This window comes from Cuculus canorus, chromosome 10 (assembly GCF_017976375.1).
Source record: "Cuculus canorus isolate bCucCan1 chromosome 10, bCucCan1.pri, whole genome shotgun sequence".
NCBI classification, from domain to species: domain Eukaryota; kingdom Metazoa; phylum Chordata; class Aves; order Cuculiformes; family Cuculidae; genus Cuculus; species Cuculus canorus.
In genome coordinates, this window is record NC_071410.1 from 11,710,575 (window position 1) to 11,729,312 (window position 18,738).

Here is an 18,738-nt window from a genome sequence, read left to right on the forward strand (position 1 = left end):
AGTTGTTACTACAGTGCCATCTTCAGTGCGTTACATAAAGTGGAGTTTTCCCACAGAGGATTTTTTGTTGTTCTTTATGGGTTGGAAATGGATTAAAGCAATTTCTACTGCGTAGAAGAATGAGGACAAAAAGGTGAAAGACTTCTCACTTTGTTACTGAGAAACAAGAGTACTGCGATTTGGAAAATAAATAAATAATTAAATTGGAAGCATATGTAATTATCAGGCAAAACAATCTGAGTCTGGCCACTACAATAGGCTTTGACGTAATAAACAGCCATCTCCATCTGCTGGCAGTGACACTATGAAATACTGCACGGACTTGACAATTTTGCATGTGAACACGCATTATGTGTAGCACATTGCAGAATCATTAAAAGTTTTTAATGCAAGTTTGACTGTACACTACTTACAGACAGGGAAAAAACATACTTCTCCACAAATCTGACAGAGGCTCTGGTATAGTTGTACTGTGGAGAATATCACATTTGGTCAAATGAGCTCTTCTAGCCTGGTCACAAACTTTAGAGTTTAGATTGGACCCAGAAGAGAAGATTGGCTTTCCTATTGCAAAAAGGACGTGCCCATATATTGAAGTAGCAGACAGTAAAGAGAGAGTGGCTTACGTTCTTGATTACAGAGCTGCCGTGCTTTTCTGCTCCTCTTATTTTGGCTTCCCTGCAGTGTCAGTACAGGGAGTTACCAAGCCCTGCTACGACCTTGTTCCTTGGCCCAAGCCGTGGACATTCTGAGCCATGTCACAGAGTTCTGCTTCAGAGGGTCTAAGGAGACACTTTGGCGAAGGTCATTGCCATGCTTCTGTTGTCTCTGGGGTCACCTTGTTTGTGAGGCCCATGGCAAATGCTTGTATAAGTAGGTATGAATACATGTTGTTGTTTCAACCTCCTATGCCACCAGGAGACACTGGGCAAACTGACCTCATGCATGTGCCAAGGGAATATATGCATGGAGAAAGGAAACAGGAACCTACTCCAATTCTACATCTCGGTCCCACAACTTGCCAGCAGAAGCAAAAACTGTCAGAGATCCTATTGTTATTGAAAAACATGAGTGATTTTATTATTATAATACAGATGTTCTCTCCGGAGGGAATGTATTTACTTGTCATTCTAGGCTTATATATTTTTCTTGCATATGACTCAGAGCTGTATTGCTTTGTATAGAAAAAACAAGTCTATTTAATGGTTGAAGGAGCAAAGCATACAGAAAGGAAAACCCAGCTTATTCACTTTCAACAACAGAATACTACATACAGTACAATGGTATTTCCCTTTTGAAATGGATTGTATGCTGATAATGCTCATCATTTGCATATCGCTTTCATTTTGAAAGCACATTACAAATGTAAGGAAATCCTTACCAACTCACTTTACAATATGTAATCCTTAGTCTCTTTGCTGTCATATGCTGAAGTGGTATAAATTACTTGACAAAGCTACACAGAGAGAATGCGTCACACTCTTGTTCACGTTGACCATTACTTCTGCTAGTTGCTAACTGTGTATATGACTATTGAAACAAAATCATACTACCATGTTCATGGCACCACTCCAACAGCTAAAGTGAAATTCCAAATTCTAGGGGAAGCTACTTAAAAGATAAAACCTCTTAGTGCTTCTATAGCTTATATTCTTGAGAAAGGATTATAGAACAGGACCTTATTTGTTGGCAACATCTCAATTCACTCAAAGTACTTTCTGAATAGTTCACCCAGTTAAGGCAAACATCATTTTCATTGAATGAAAAGAAATCTTAAATATAGGTTATTCATGATGTTGTTGTTCTTTATTAACACCTTAGAAAACCACAGGAATTAAAAGCAAACTTTTTTTTTTTTTTTGCTGGACATTTGGACACCATTTCCTGATCACAACTGTAAAACTACCAATTTATTAAACTGACCCCAAAAGTAAAGATTTTCATGAGGATGAAACAGTGCAACTACATGGCAATATTTAATAAAGGAACTATAAGAACCCCGGTTACTTCAAACTGTTAAGCCATCCAAAGACATCACCCCTTGAATGATATTTGTACTCTTGTAGTTAATCAAATTCCAGATACATCTCAATAAGTGCTTAAAGACAGGCCTTAAAGAATGCCAACTGATCTAACTTCCACTAAAGCAAACAGAGAGGGAACATTCAAAACCTTACATTTAATTTCTACCACACAAAAGGCAGCAAGACAGTTGGGTTGTATCTTTGCAGCTCAGTTGTGCCCTGAGCTGCACATGTGAGTTTCTTGGCTCCCGGGGCATATTCTAAGCCAAGAATGGAACAAGTTGAAAAGCTGCATGCTAAAAATATAAACCCAACTGTTTTCTTTCTCTCCCTCTTAGTAAAACAATTTCTAAACACAGGCATTACTCAACAGTATGACCATTCTTTAAAATATCTGTATTTTTCTTTTTCAGTCCTGAACAACTCAAATTAATCCCGTCTTGCTTTTCAGAAAGAAATGGAAGTTCTTCCCCCACCCTTATCCACAAAATTATTTTTGGGTAAAAGCAAATACAGATGGCATATATAGCAGACTGGTGACCTGGAGTCTTATTTGTGGTGTGTAGGCAAGAAGAAGATTCTGCTGAGAAGGACTCACAGAGTCTATGAAATCCTGCCGGGGAATAAGGAAATCTGCTGTATGGTACATTGCTTCCTGTAGTTTCTTGCAGTGAAGAGCTCAAAAACTGTCAGAACACTCTGCCTTTTGTGACTTTCCTCACTGAAATGTACTTACTGTGCAGTGGCTCATAGTCAGATGTGAGCACTAATGTATGTCATGAAGAGAGACTGTACCAAAGAAAGTGTTCAACAAACATTAGATATGGACTAACCTGAATAGCATCCAATGTACACGCAAATGTATGTATCCACAACTCAGTTAAAAGTCTCATAAAGAAAGACTTATCACATCCAGTTTAACCTAAATAATTTGTCCAAGACTCTTCAGTGAACAGCGACATCAAAACATAGTCTGGGTAAAGGGGTGCAGATGCCTGCAGGATTTAGCCTGCAGTCTTACTGTTACGATTCAGTTGACTGAATCACACTTACTTTAAACTGTACACCTTACAGTCATGAAAAGTCATGACTGTCCAGCTTCAAAAGCCCAGTGTGAATGTTCCTAGCACAAGCTTAAACCTTTTCCTCCTTCTCTCTGTTTTGGACCATACATCTGATGTGACTCAGAGACCACCCAGGAAAGACTCCTACAGTTTTCCATTTTTTGTTGCTTTTTACAAACTGGTCAATCTTACTTCTTTGACTCTTTGGCAACTGCTATTAACCAATATCTAGATAAGCATTCACCTGTAAGAGACTGGGCACACTGACAGTGAAGTGAGAGCATGGAGTGGAAGGGTGTCCTGGAAGGTCACAGTGCACACATTTCTAGGAAACTACATGAAATTAAATCAAAAAGTGAAATGGTTGTGGATGAAGGAAACTGAGGAAGACCTCATTGTTATTATACATAAGCAAAATACCTACTAAATCGTCTAGAGATCACCTTTTGTTTTCTGGTTAGACAAAGACCAAAGAGACCATGATGTGTACCCATCGGAACTGATTTACAGTATTACAGGCTTTCGCGTACACACACATAAATGTGTATATATATATACACACACATTCACATATACACATACAAAAGATTTATATTTAGTACCAACTAGGACTCTTTCTTATCTGATTGCTATTTGTACTTTTAAGAAATTATTTAGTGTTAAATGGCTAGGAAGAGAATGAAAAATCAATATAATACAGCATCAGCCATGGTATTTGAAAAATAACAGACTCCTCAAAACGTACTGTTTTCAAACAATAAATAACTTATCTCAAGTACTACTAATGAACATGAATAAAGTTAACAGTAAAATAAAGATATTTGCAATAAAGTCCCTACTTAACAGGAATGAAGAACAGGGTAAGTTTGTTCCATTAAAGGGAGAAAATAAATTGTATTGTTAAGATAGCATTTTTATTTTATGTGACGTATATTACAACTCTATGTATTAAATCAGCAAACTTAAATAGTTTTGTATCCATGGTATATCTACAGGATGCCCATAGCTCTTGAATCACTGTAGGGTTCCACTGACATCAAACAGACACAGCACCGCATCTACTCTATATCCTGCCTTATGTTTATTTGAAACTAATAACAGCCCTACCACACAAAACAATAAAGCCAAAAGCAAAATTAGATTTTATTTAAAGAAAAAATGACTTAGCTTATTTATTATTTCAATGACAGCTAGATCAGCTCCTCACCTAATATGGTAAACTTCTGCTTTTGTATTCACCAGGTTAAGGCTGATTTGATTCCATTGAAGTCTGTTGAGTTAGCCTGGATTTACATTGGTAAATTTCTGAGATTGACTTGTCCCCGCACATTAACATTCCTATTTTTATTCTTCAACATAGCATCAATCAGAATACATGAGGATTAATTAATTACAGTTAGAAGTAAAGACTAAATAATGGGAAAGCACATTAACAAAAAACTGCCAAGTTCCTTCACATTCAGGAAATCAGTGCATGCATATTCTTTTGAAAACATGAATGCTCATCCTTGATTCTCAATTTTTTTTCTTTAGAAAGAAGTTCCACATAATATATACACAGGCCTTTTTCAATTAATCTGGTGGGTTTGCCTCTAATGTTACACTGCAACTGGCAGCCAAAAAAAAAAAATCCATATCAAGTCCTGATTTTCTAGTCCATCACATTCTAATTCTCATTCACCACCACTATAACGCATGTTTTAAATCCTACACAACAGGGGATGTTTAATCTAGACAGAATTATGTTCCTGCTCTTCTCTTCTCCCATGAAGATTTTTATGAGGCTTTGTAAAACATTTTTACTGCAAAATCTAAATTTGGAAGTTAAACTACCTAAAGGCATCTTTCTCACTAACTAACCAATTTAAATGGTATATGGATTGATATTTTTCTTTTTGCTAAGGATAAACTAACTTTTCTGAAAAACTGTCTTATTCAAAATGATTACTGAGAAGGGACCAGAATCAAAACAAATGCCTCTAGCATTCTGTGGTTGTTCCTCTAGGCACTTCCACGTTGAGATCTCAGAGCCCAACTAAAAACTAAATTCTGCTTGTGTAACTGTGAAAAAAAAAATCACGGACTTTGGAGGGACTACTTATATAACAGAGGCAAGGAGGGTTTTGCTAGACAACAGAAAATGGACAAAAAAATCCATAAAAAATAATAACAAATTGTCAAGGTGATTAGAAAACATTACTGTTTAACTACTTTAGAGATTCTCTTTCATCCATATGCAAATGCTCTGAAAGAGAATATTACAGGCACCTAACAAAGTTTAGTTTCAGAAATACAATATTACCAAACAACTTTATTAATGTTTCACACAATTTTTTAAGTCAATACTGGCTAATATTTTGATGTTGCTGAAGGCAAACAAAAACCACGAGCAATAGCTTTCTGGTTTACATTGTACCGGATGTTACAAGTAATACCTTAATTATTAACTAACCTAGAATAGTAAGGACCGAAGCAGGGTAAAACCAATCCATTTTGTTTCCTTTACTTTATTTCAAAATAGAGTGATTATAAATACATTCTTGTCATATTTCCTTCTCAAATCTTTGGATGCAAAAAAAAAAAACCCAAACCAAAACAAAAAACAACCCACCTCACTGTGCTCATTTCATACAATACCAATGTACAAATCATGCAAAAGATATTATAGATATAATACCAACATCAAGTTCTGGATGTGTTTTGTTGATTCTGCAACATTTGAACATTTGTTAACATTATTCACAAGGCTATTCCTTTTATAATTTATAGTATTATGGCTTTTTAAAAATAAGAAAGACTTTTATTCTAGATTTCTATATTATCATCAATCTCAAACACTAAATGCAAAATGTAAATCATCTAATGATCTTGTGTTCTTGCACCATGGCAATTACTTATTGATAAAATTGCACAATTTATTTCTTTTTTTTTCCAAGGAAATGATTACACTTTATTGATTTCATTTAAAAATGGAAACTTCTTTATCATACAATGATGACAACAGATTATGTTAACACCTTTGCTGATTTAGTTTACGTCGATGAGTCTTAACAGCCATTTTACCAGCATGGCCACTCAAACCAATCAAATTAACAGATCTGTTAAGCCACATTTGGAGTCACATTTCCCAGTCCAACTGACTATAGATTTGAATGGACATTACACTAAAATTGCTGTGCAGACACATACACTGTTTCAAAACATGGAGGAAATAAACTGACACTAACGTTGTCATTCAAAGTAACAATTTCACAGAAACGAAGTGTTTTACCAACTTCTGCTTTTTCCACTCACATCATTATGCCTATGTATTGCACCTTATATGTAAAACACCTAGGAACTATTTCTACACAAAGGTCCAGATTGTATAACCCCTACTGACCCCAGTGTACTTACACTCAACTGCATAATCCTAAGAGTCATTGGACTCTCTGTATTATACACAATGTTTCTCAGCTGTCTCTTTTAGAATTCAATGACGAAACTCTATCTAAGCCCCGCTCTTGGGCAGGTGTTTAATTACTAGCTCGTGAATAGTACTTCTGCACATGCTTTAGGTTGAGCTTAAATGCTTTACTGGATTGGGACCTCAATGAGCAGGAAAATCTTACCCAGTCTAATGGTAGAGCATAACAGTTCAGTTCTTCCTCTTTTGATCAGTGAATAAAAGACATCACCACAAAAAAAAAAAAAACCTGAAACAAACCAAAACACAACACAAAACAAAACAAACACAACCAAACCCTCAGTTTTTTTTCAGCTGAGGAAAGTATGATCATTTATCATCGTTCTTTTAACTCAGGGCAACACAAGTTATAAGCACATCAGCTTTAACATCACTTACAAGTATTACTTTATCTGCTTTTAAAAATATTTTTCACGCATGCCTCTCAACAGAAGGGTATGGGACATGACAGTCTCTGACAATTCACTGAAGTGTGTCAGAAGCCTTATGCTTTGGCAAATCCCAGTGAATCTTGACACATCCTCAAAGCCATGCAGAGCAGGCACAGTGACCCGTTATTCTCAGCCTACTGATGGAGCCATAGTCTATCGTGTCAGTGCATCTTTAACATTCCTTAATCCACAGACTCTCGATGTAATAAACTCAAATGTTCTTCAAGCCTTGGCGATGTATTGTACCATTGGACAACCAAGAACTTTTAATGCTAGAAATTCATATGTACATAGTATTCACGACCCGAAAATTCTTATATCCTGAACGAAGTAAATCATTGTGCATGGATAGCAGCAACCTTTTGAAAGGAATTTTGCCATTAATTTATCTGTTATAATTTTTTTATCAGAAGTTACGTATATATTTTGTAGTATGGAAAAAAACATCCCTCCTTCTAAGTAACCGGACCATAAACAAATGTCTGAAAGTAGAAAAATGTTGTTACATTGTCTCTTAAATAAAGAAGCAGAGTTTTATTTTTTGTAAACTTTGTTAAAAATACTGCAGGCTGTTTGCCAAATATGATTTCAGAATAAAAATTCACAACAGTGTCATGAAGTCCTGAAATCAGATGTTTATAAAGGAAATAGCTGACACAGCCTTCTCCACAGTATTGTCATTGAGTCTTGCTGTAATGTTTGCTAGTTTAAAATTAATAAAAAAAACACTGTTTATATCCTACTAATCTTAATTGATTTATACGTTGACTATAAAAGGTGAGAAAAGTTCTGTAACAAAGGAGATAGAGGGTCTTATCCAAAGGTTATTGAAATGTGTGAAAAAATTCTTTTTCAAGTCAAAGAACTTCTGTTAATCTCACAGTACAGATTTGCTGTATGATGCTTTATCACTGTATCTCCATTCTCATCTCAAGGTACCATCTATCAGTAAGAGACAGCGGGGATTTTCCATTCTCTTGACTACTTTTTTTCATTAGCTATTAGATCCAACTTCCACAAAGGCAAGCTTTTACTCTCTAGATATGAGCTACACAATACTCCAGACTGACACCACTATATTCATTTTACACTATGGTTTTAGACACGATTTGCTGTATTGTTCACTGTTCTGATCTTTTTTTTCCTGACTGACAGCAGCCAGACAGATAATAATAACAGAAAACTTATGCATATATAATTAAAATATTACCCTTTCAATGAATTCCTTCAAATACTTGTAGTGAAAACTATTTAGTTTAAGCTGTTAGGCCCTGAAAAGCAAGATAACTGATGGTAAGTAATTGCCTGAGACACAATACTAAAAAACTAATGAATCTATTTTAAAATGCACCATTGGTAACAAATCTGAAATAAGATAATATGCTAATTTCACAAGAAAGTACAGAACAATTTATTATTATTATTATTATATCTGATCACTTAATTCTGGATAATTTTACACATTACATCCTCGGCTGTTGTTTGGTATATTGTTCTGTTTTTATTTATACTGAATGATTAATGCATTGTGATCAGGAAAACAAGTCAGGCATATTAAATACATATTAAGGAGTACATATTTTTCCTATTTAGTATACAAAGTATTTCATAAATATGAATTATATTACAAAAATAATTTCTGCTACGCTCACACAGTAAGCACTTTGATAATTTTGGGCAACCTGTTGGGGTTGCAAGTGTTTCACATAACTAAGAAAGAACTCTAGATTTAATTGGAGATGACTCTTACAACAAATTCTGCATAAACATTAAATATTTTCTTCAGATGCCACAAATACTGCAGAAGTCAGTTTGAACTATTTTCCTTCTTGGTTGTTTTTTTTTTTTGTTTTGTTTTTAATTTTATGTATAGACATGTATGCTTCAAGTGGTCAAATTTATTTCATAGGTATGTAATGCATGGTATATTTTAAACAAATATTTGCACAATTTAACATTATAATTCCAGTGGTTTCAAGATGCAGGCCATAAATGTAACCAATTTACACATACTATTGAATGTTCTCTCTTTGCATGCTTGTTACTTTTCAGATAATCTTTAAACAGTGCCATTACAACACCACAAATCAAAGGATTACTCCAGTTCCACCAACTTAAATCCACGTGCAGGATGGAAGGACCCAGCTGAGGTACAAATACCAGTACCAAGTTTCTTGTGTTTGTTCTAACAAATCACAAGGAGACGATGGTTTTGCATTTAAGGTACAAAACATATATGCCTCTTGAGGTTAAATTCAGTGTAACGTGTATAAAGCATCCCTTTGGCAATAGAGTTTGCAGTATCCCTACAGAATTCCACAGGGTATGAGCTTTATGTAGTAAAACCTATTAAGGAAATTCTCCTCTACTTGACAAATCATATGGAGCTACAGTTAATCAGACACCCTTGGATACACCTGCCTCTATGCCTATCAATATAATATAGTATTTGGAAGTTAAAAGTCAACGAAAGGCACTTTCATCATTAAATAAATGTCCTCTGTAGGCAATAGGATTGCATGACCTATATTTTATTCAAAGCTGTTTGTTCTTCAAGGACTTGTAGGTAGTCAGGTGAACCTTGAAGTTTAGCTTTTAGTTCAAAATATTCACTTTTTCTTTGTTCTACTACAATTTTACTATGATTACCACCTATTAAAGACTTCTTGGTTTTTCTGTCTTGTTGTTTCTCTGGATAACGTATTTCAAAGCCACTGACCCCTATGCTGTTGTATTCTTTTTTACTTTCAAGATAATTTTGAATAAATACATTGGAATCTCTCCCAGGGAATAATTCATCCAGTTCATCGATTGTGCTAAGTCTTTTTCTGGTATCCACATGCAGTAAATCTTTCTCCTTGTCATTAATATTTCTCAGAATGACTTTTTGCCCTGGTGGGTCAGCAAACGTGAAGCCCGTTTCAGACTCTTTTAAGCCACAGGTATGACTTTTGCTCATCTGCTCAATAGTTTGAGGAATGAAGGCCTCTGCACCTAGTCCGTCTTTTTTGTTTGACTTGTGATCGTGCTTTCTTAGCTGCAGTTGCATAGAACTGCATTCTTGATTTCCAATCCCTTCGTGCTTTACAGTTGGTTTTTTGTTGCGCCGAAGCACAAAAACAAGAAGACAAAAAGCAACAAACACTGTTAAAATAAGCACAACTAATATGCTTAAGATTAGGATGGACAATGGAACTGGTCCGCCAGGACTCCGAACTGGTCCCAGTGGTGTAGTAAAAGTAACAGCGGGCATAGGACTAGTGAACAGAACAGATGGCTTGTTTAAAAGTTTAGGACAGAGGATCTCATTTTTCAGAGACTTAAGTTCAATGTTAGCAAACTGTACAGGTGTTTCACATTTCAATTCCTTCACCACAATACCTTCATTTAGCTTTTCAAGCCACAGTTTTAAAGCAACTAAATCACAAGTGCAGTCCCATGGATTACCTTCCAAATCTATTTGTGTAAGAGATTTTAGTTGATCAAGAACGCCACTTACAGGTAAATACATGAAATGATTGTTCCTCAGATTCAGCCTAGCAAGTGGTGCACCAGCAAATATGTATGCTGGCAAGCTTCGTAGAAGATTGTTGTTCAGGTAGAGCAACTGCAAATTTGGCATTAAATCAAAGGTGCCTGCAAGGATTTCTCTAATAATATTGTATTCCAAATACAGATATTGCAAGTTGTGGAGGCCACCAAACATTTCTGGGCTCAGGCGCTCTATCTGATTGCCATTGAGATACAATCTCCGTAAATTTGTAAGGTTGCGGAAAACTTCTCCTTTGATCACTGAAATCCGATTGCTGCCTAAATGTAGCAAATCTAGCCCCTCAAACTCAATGAAATCTGTAGTGTCCACATCCTTTATATAATTGCCATTTACATGCAGTTTCTTGGCATTTAAAGGTTTTGGTATGAGTTCAGCCATTGACTCTATATTTCTTTCTTGGCAATTTACACTTAATCCCAAGTCTGAAGGATGTGTTTTGCAAACACAGGGGACTGGACAAGGAGTTAAAGGAGGCACCCTGGTCTGGTAAGATACAATTTGACTGAGACTGCGATTAGATAGTGCTTTGCCTGCTACTATCCCCGAGATCTTCGAAGGATTTGTAGTCTTTGGCGGCTTTGTGACTAATCTGTGCACTGATGTTTGAGTAGTATGGCCATTAGGTGTACTGTAACTGGGCTCCAGCTGCGACGGAGGCAGAATGCGAACATCAAAATCACTCCCTGTCCCCATGGAGCACAGCTCTTGCTTGTTGGTTTCTTTTAGCAGCCTTCCATACAAGTCACTGGGTGTTTCACAGATAGCTTCTCCAATGTAGATGTTATAGGGCATGTTCTCCAGCCATGCTTTCAAAGGCAACAAATCACAAGTACAATTCCAGGGGTTGTCTTCCAGCTGCAATTCAACAATTCGCCCAATGTGTTCCAGAACTCCAATGTATGGAAGCTTCTGTATTCGATTCCCTCGTATATCCAGATGGGTTAGAGAAGCAAATCGAAAAATGTTATCGGGAAGGAATGAAATCAGATTGTCATTAAGGATCAGGACTTTCAGCTTGTGAAGCTTATTGAAGGCTCCCCGTTCAATAATCTTGATTAAATTGTAGTCAGCTTGGAGATACTCCAAGTTCTCTATGCCAAGGAAAGTGTCAGCTCGGAGAATCTTTAATTCATTGTTGTTCAAGTGCAACTGTTTTAATGCACTAAGACCCATAAAGGCCCCTCCCTCAATGTTCTGTAACTTATTATTACCCAGTTGCAAGGACACCGCATGTGTAAAATTAAGAAAGGTATTTGGATATAGAATAATTAGCAGGTTGTTCTGAAAGTTGAGGTGGTAAAAATTAGACCATGGTGGTTTAAGCTGATTTGGTCTGTAGACTGCAACCTTCTCACAGTTGACATAGAGTACATTCTCAACTGACACACAGGAGCAAACATTGCAAATTTCCACAGATATATCAGCATCTGCAGTTGTAGAAGAAACTGAAGATGACAGAACCAGAAAGAGCCACAGAAACATCTTCTTGTGATCAGCAAGCAACCTTAGGCTCCTGAACAAAGATAAAGAATCTAAAGAAGAAAGAAGGAAAGAAAAAAGAAAATGTTTTTCAGTTGTCATCGCTCCAAAACATCATTTGGGTTCAAAATTGTATTCCACTGAGCTACTGTACCTGCCAAGGATTATAGATAAAGTGCAAGCACTGAATTTAAAATAACGTGAAAGATTTTAACAACCAAACAAATATATGGGAGCTAGAATGATTTCAAATACAGAATGTAAACCTCTTTAGACAAACACAAATAACTCTGAGGTCTGTCAAATGTATTTCTATCTCTTGTACATGACAAACATGCATAACTAACAAAGTAAAACAACCAAAGAAGATTTCAATTTTATGCATATTTACTCTCCTCAGTCCTGCACTGCTTATATGCCGCTGTGCATCTCAGGGATATTAAATACAAGTGCTGATGTTATGCATGCCCAAACATTTGGGTTGGGGTACCACAGTATAGAAAGTACGAAAATTCCAGCACAAAAAGCAACACCAATACTCAATGTATTTATCTATAGCATCAACACATACAGATAATCACTATGATAATAACGAGTCACTCAAGGGATACATAGGCATGCACACTGCTTCTGTCAATTATTATACCTAGTTTAAATAAATAGGTGGTAAACTGATTGCAGAAATACAATGCACTATCCACAAAACACCATCAGCCCTGGGTGACCAATGGAAGCACACAGATACGTAAGAAGCATGCACAGGCACACAGCCCCATCCCCAGGAATAACACCACCACCCTGACTTGCAGGGCAAAGCAAAGCCACAATTCACCAGACTGACACTACCGAATCCCGAGAATAACTTTTTTTTTTTTAATATAAAAGATTATATAATTTGCTGTTATCTCTGCACTGTTACAGAGGTGGCTTTCAAAAACCCTTCGCATATAGACAGGCCAGCTGAGCTGCCATTTTTTACGCAGAACTGGAGCCACAGCATCTCCCCTGAGTTACAAGGTAGCTTTTTTTTTTAAAAAAAAAAACACAAACCCAAATCGGTCAATAATCAATCCATTGCTCTCCCCTCCCCCGCCTTCCCCATTCCCCCCATTTCCCAACTTGTCCCTTTCATTTCCTGCCGTGAGAAGCCAGAGTTGGCAGGAGGGAGCCAGGATGAAAGTGGGAAAGCAGGAGGCAGCTGTAAGGAGGAGAATCGGGCTGGAGGGAGCCGCAAGGAGCCAAGAGGGGGGGATGCGCTGGGGGACCTGGAAGGGAGGGCAGGGAGGGATGAGGAGGAAGGAAGGGAGGACAGAAGGACAAGAGGGGGAGGGAAAGCCGAGCGGAGGCAAGGAAGGAAGAAGAGAAGGGATGGCCGAAGGGGTCAAGGAGGCCGCGGAGAGGGACCAGAGGGAGAAAAGGAGGCGAAGCAGCCGCTGGCGGCGGCGAGCGAGCCCGTAGGGGCGCCCCGATGCCCCCGCCGCTCCACCCCCTCCCCGTGCCGGGCGCCGTCCCTCCGCATCCCTGCCTCGCCCACGCTCCGGTCCGCTCTTCTTCCTCAGCCGCGGGGCCCCGGCCGGTGCCGGGCACGCTGCGGGGCGGTAGCCCGGCCGGGAGCGCTGGCGCTACCGCAGTTTTTTGCCGCAGCCGGCTCGGCTGGTGCCGGCTCCCCTCTGCCGTGGGCGCCCCGTCGCCCTCTGCCTCCCGGCGGGGGAAGGCAGGAGGGACACGGGCGCACACACACCCCGCACGCACACGCCGGCCGCGAGCGGGCACGGCATCCCTTCATCCCTTCCAGCCTCCCTTCGCGACGAGGCACCGCCGCGGTCCCCAGCGCTCCCCCCTCCCTCCTCCTCCGGCACCTCGGCAAAGTCCAGCCCGCAGCGCATCGCACACCCCTTTCCCCGGCCCCGCCGTACACATCCTGCCCCCCTTTCCCGTCCCTCCCACACCTCCTCCGGTCCCCCCGGGAAGGATGGGAGCGGGCAGCGCTGCGGGTGCCGCGGGGAGGCGATGGCACAGAGGCTCGGGCAGGCAGCCACCGTGTCGCCTCGTGCGTGCCCCCCTCCCCTTCAAATAACGACACCGCTTCCCGTAGCGACGAAACCCTTCGGAATCATTAAATTAAACCATTCAAGCCCTGCCGCGCCCCCCTCCCCACTCGCCCCCGGCACCTTCCCTACCTCGGCGGTGGCCGCTGCCCCGCTCCGCCGCGCTCGCCGCTCGCTCTCCGCCCCGCGCACGCACCGAGCGAAGGGGGCAGCACCCCGGGGCGACCAGAAAAATCCCGGCACCGCAGAGTCCCGCATAAAGCCCCCGGCTGGGCTCGCCCTGCCCCGGCGCCGCGGTGCCCCGTGCACAGGCGGGGAGCGCATCCCTCTGCCGGCGGGCGCCCGCTCCCATCGCACCGCTCTCGCCCACCTCTCGCACGCAGAGAGCCCCCTCCCCTTCGCCACACGCGCGCGCACACACACACACACACACATTGCGTGCACGCACCGAGCGCTGCTTGGGAGGAAAAGGAGAAGCCGCTCCGGGGCAGCGATCCCAGAGCATCGCAATGGCCAAAGCGCCGCCGGTACCTTTCCCGGGGGGATGCTGCGCCCCCGCCGGAGCTACAAGTGCAGCCCGGGGCACCGCCGGGACGGGGCCATCCCGCATCCTTAGCTCCGCGGGGGAGAATCAGGGAAATGAATTCAATCCCCACAATCCCCCCCCCCCCCCCCCCCCCCGGTCTCTTCTTACGATTCTTTCTTCCCCCCTCGTGCTTGAAACAATTCCTTCCCCGCCCCGCCTCGTGCTTGAAACAAAAGTAGAGGTGGAAACTGAGTGGGCAGGATGGTAACATTCGCTGCATTTAGTGGGAATTGCAATTATGGAGCAAAATCGCTGCGAGGAGACATACCCGACCCGTTGGTTAAGACAACGCAGCTATTTGTGCGTCTCCTCGTTCTTCGTGGTTGGGTGAAATTCCTCCTCTGCTCAGGTGATAGCTGCGGTCTGATGAAAAACATTCCCTAATGTTATGCACTTGTGCAAAACAGATTCTGCTCATTAAAAAACGCCCTTGTATCTACCTTTCCTAATATACTTTAAAATGGTAATGAATAGCCCCAAACAAGGTGAGATCCCTTTCCAAGGCAGAAGAGCCAGTTAACTGAAGGAAATTTTGCAAAGGGAGTTCAGCTGCTTGTCCTTTACTGTGAACGCTAAAATAATTCGGTTAGAAAACTGAGTGCTAGTTATGGGCAGTGAACATCAGGGAATGGAAAACAGCAGCTGCTTTATTCACTTACAGAAATAAAACAAGTAGCTTGCTCTGAAGGCTGGCTGCATCTAATTGAAATAATTTCAGAGTGTTATTTTGTATTATGCGGATAGACTGATACCTGAAAACAAATGCAGCTGAGACTTCAATAATTTGCATATCATAACACAACTGAAAGTGATCTGTGATTAATATTCAACTAATTAAAAGCTGAAGTCTTTAAAATGTAAACTCTCTTAATTATTGCATCATTAACAAAGTAGTGTTCACATAAAAGGGAATGCATGTATATAAAGTGCCCGGTTTAGGAGGTTTTGCATATAGTTTAAACTGAATTTTTCAAACTCTATTTAAATAAACTTGTGGAATAGAGAGCAAAGGTCTGGAATAAAATTCATTTAGGAAGATTTATGTAAGTCTATTTTAACAACAGGTACAGAAATGCAGATGTAAAGATCAAGGTGCCAGCTTTGTTTAATCAACTACATAAGCTGTATGTTAAACTAATTCTTTGCTTATTTAGTAGGTGAAAGAGCGTATAGACAGTATCAAGGACAGATCACTGCTCCCACCACCATTCAAACAACTGCTTAGAGACCGAATCAACAATCAAACGAGCATAATAACAGATCATATTTTTACCAAGTAAACTGTAAAATTAAGAAGTCCTTAAAAGAACTGAAATTGCACTAGAACTGAATAATTCTTGGTCTTTCTATTATAAGTGGCCATAGACAATGACATATGTTTATGGCATTGTAGAACCTGTCTGAGAAGGAAACTTAGTTATGCAACACAATTTCAATTATTAAGGTTTTAGTATGCTGTATTTTTATATTTGTTTCTAATTTACAGTCACAAAATATAATTTCTCTTCCAAATCTTATTTAAGTGGTTTCTAAGCTATTTGTCCTAACCCACAACATGTCAAACTCACTAAGACTTAGTCTTCTATGTCAGGACAATAAACCAAACCAAACTGAGGATAATTTTAAGGCGTGATGTAAGCATAAGCTTAATGTCAATACTGTGATCCAAGAAAATGATGTTTCCTTTAAGGAGTTACCTCCTAGAACTTGTTAGCACCCCTTTCTTTGAGATCTATTAGAAATTTTGTCACCATCGGTAGAAATTTCCTATGTAACCTGATGGTACATAGTAATTTGGAGACAGTTGAGATGGAAAGGGCAAGTTGGGTTATTTGGTCTGGTTCCCTGAAGTTTACAAGATTACTTGAGGCTACACACCATGCCTGTTATTGTCATCTTTAACCTTTTCTTAAATTTCCTGCTGTGATGGAACCTCAGTCATCTCCTTTGATTTTTTTTTCACTGTCTGTTGTTTGCCACAGGCCTGTGTACGTTTTCCTTCTTCAGTTTAGCAAAAGGAAAGCAAAAGCTAACAAGCAGATAGCTTAGTAACTTGATGTTCTTCAAAGAGAAATATCTGAGGAAAAATTAGAAATATGAGATATACCACTTGCCACCCAAGGAGACATGCACAGGGTGGCATGGTGTAATGGCACATTTAGCTTATGAATAATGTCATTACCATATCTAAGTAGAAGTTCTTGGGAAGGAAAGGTAATTTTTATTCTTGGCAGCTGAAATCTATCACACAATCTGCTCAGCAATTACAGAAGCCTCTTTTTTGTTTGTTTGTTTCCTTTAAAATTTTGGTAAGAGCTTCTAAACAACTCTTCTCCACACACAGACATGCTCAGTCACGTACCTCTTCTGGGCTGATGCAGGAACTCAAGACTGAAACTGTCCTTTATTTCTGTTCAAAGTCTGCTAGAAGAGAAACCTTCATATAACAGAATCGTTGAAACACAGAGGCCAGTTGAGATGCTGAATTTACTGCTCACAGCTCAAAACCTTACAGACCGTTTTCCTCAAGCTGTTCAGCGCACATGCAAATAGGACTTTAGCTGAAGTCAAGGAGAGTTCGATGCAATAAGTTGCTTTGTTTTTTTTCATTCACAGTAATTTTCCGAGTGAGAAATTAACTGAAACAGGAGCTAAACATCCTACTAATTCCTGAGCATTTCCAAGTACACTTTAAGATACAGTATTGGAACTCAGGCTGCTTGTGTACACATAAGCAGCAGGGAGGAGATAACTTTCATACAATTGCCAATGTCCTGTGGAAATACAGGCATCCTAACTGCTTTTCCACAGGCACTCAGTTGCATTGTTCTGCTCTCTATCCAGCTGGTCTGTTGTCATCCTGAAAATGAAATAAGGGTTAGTTCCCAGCAGTTTAAACTAACCAGAGATACTAAAGTAGCTCTTGAAATCAGAAGACCAAACAAGAAATTGCATTTGTCTTGATCAGCATGGGAACATGATTTCCTTGTTCATGTACCAACATCTGTACTGGCCAGCTATGAGCAAGCCTTGTGTACCCAGCTGCCAAAGACACAACTGGGAGAGAAGCAGTGTGCACACAAATGTATTTGGGTTGTTCTGTTTGAAAAAGTTCATTCTAGGAGTAGAAACTCATATAAAAAGTCTCCAGAAGTTAATGGGAATCTATTTGGATCAGGCACTATTTTACAATTATTTTGCAAGCACTACGTTACGACTTTCTTTTCCCAAAGAATGGTAAAAATGGCCCAAAATGTTCATGTTGTGGCCCTTCACACAGGCCCAGGTAGAGAAGAAACTGTTTTATTTGAATACATGGAAAGCTGGTTAACCATTCTTTGAATAGGAAAGCAAAGTTTGTGTGGACTTTTTCTACTTCTGGAGTCCACAGTTAAACAGTTTCTGTTTAACAAGTCTACAACATGTTTCTTCTCCCAGATAAATCAGTAACAACTGTGATACTCAGCAAACAACTTCCAACACAGCAGAATACAACAATGACTGTGCAGCACTCTCATATAACAGGGCTTCAACTGATAGGACATAGCCTTTTGGGGAGAAATAGATAGGCGATAACTCCACCCATTGTCCCTGTCTTCTGTACATTTTGCCAGTCTGTCAGTCAGAAGAGGATGGCAGAGAGCATCCTTGAAAACTCTGTCTGTGTTAGACTGAGTCCCCATGTGTGCATCCTGTTAAAGGTACAGTGTGATAGGAAACAGCTCAAGTCTGCAATACACTGAAGACAGAACCACTGTGAAACGGTACTGTGCTAAATAAAGTGGAAGAAATCCTCTCAGATATATGTCTTTGCTCGTCTCTGTATTATTTCCACCTAACTTAACTCTGTTTTATCCAGGAGCCCTCTTCAGTGTGCAACAAGTAATACATCACCCACCCCAGGAAAGCATCACCTGAGAAAACATTGAAATGAATGCATCCCTTCAACACAGATTGGCAGGGATTTTTCATTCCATCTCTTCCCACTCATTTGCAATGAGTCGTTGTCTTGAATGATAAACTGGGCATGTTGCTGGTAGCAGGTCTTCTGACTAATTTCTTTGCAAACTCAGCCTGCGGGGATGTG

The 18,738-nt window shown here is 39.8% G+C and overlaps 1 protein-coding gene across 6 annotated transcripts; it reads right to left on the minus strand.

Moving 5' to 3' along the window:
- Nucleotides 1-1,102: 1,102 nt before the first annotated feature.
- SLITRK4 (SLIT and NTRK like family member 4) lies at nt 1,103-14,599 on the minus strand. 6 transcript variants are annotated; one of them, XM_054075933.1, is made up of 2 exons: nt 14,514-14,599; nt 1,103-12,070 (listed from the first exon to the last, which is right to left on the minus strand). In XM_054075933.1, exon 2 carries the CDS (start codon nt 12,018-12,020, stop codon nt 9,510-9,512), a length of 2,511 nt encoding a protein of 836 aa, XP_053931908.1. In that variant the 5' UTR covers nt 12,021-12,070; nt 14,514-14,599; the 3' UTR covers nt 1,103-9,509. The 6 variants fall into 6 exon arrangements, with proteins under 6 accessions (XP_053931908.1, XP_053931909.1, XP_053931907.1 ...); XM_054075934.1 differs by lacking the exon at nt 14,514-14,599 and adding an exon at nt 14,198-14,393; XM_054075932.1 differs by lacking the exon at nt 14,514-14,599 and adding an exon at nt 13,877-13,921.
- Nucleotides 14,600-18,738: the final 4,139 nt, after the last annotated feature.

Coding starts and splice junctions, on each gene's coding strand:
- SLITRK4 (XM_054075933.1), bottom strand. CDS start 12,020: ATGTTTCTGTGGCTCTTTCTGGTTCTGTCATCTTCAGTTTCTTCTACA.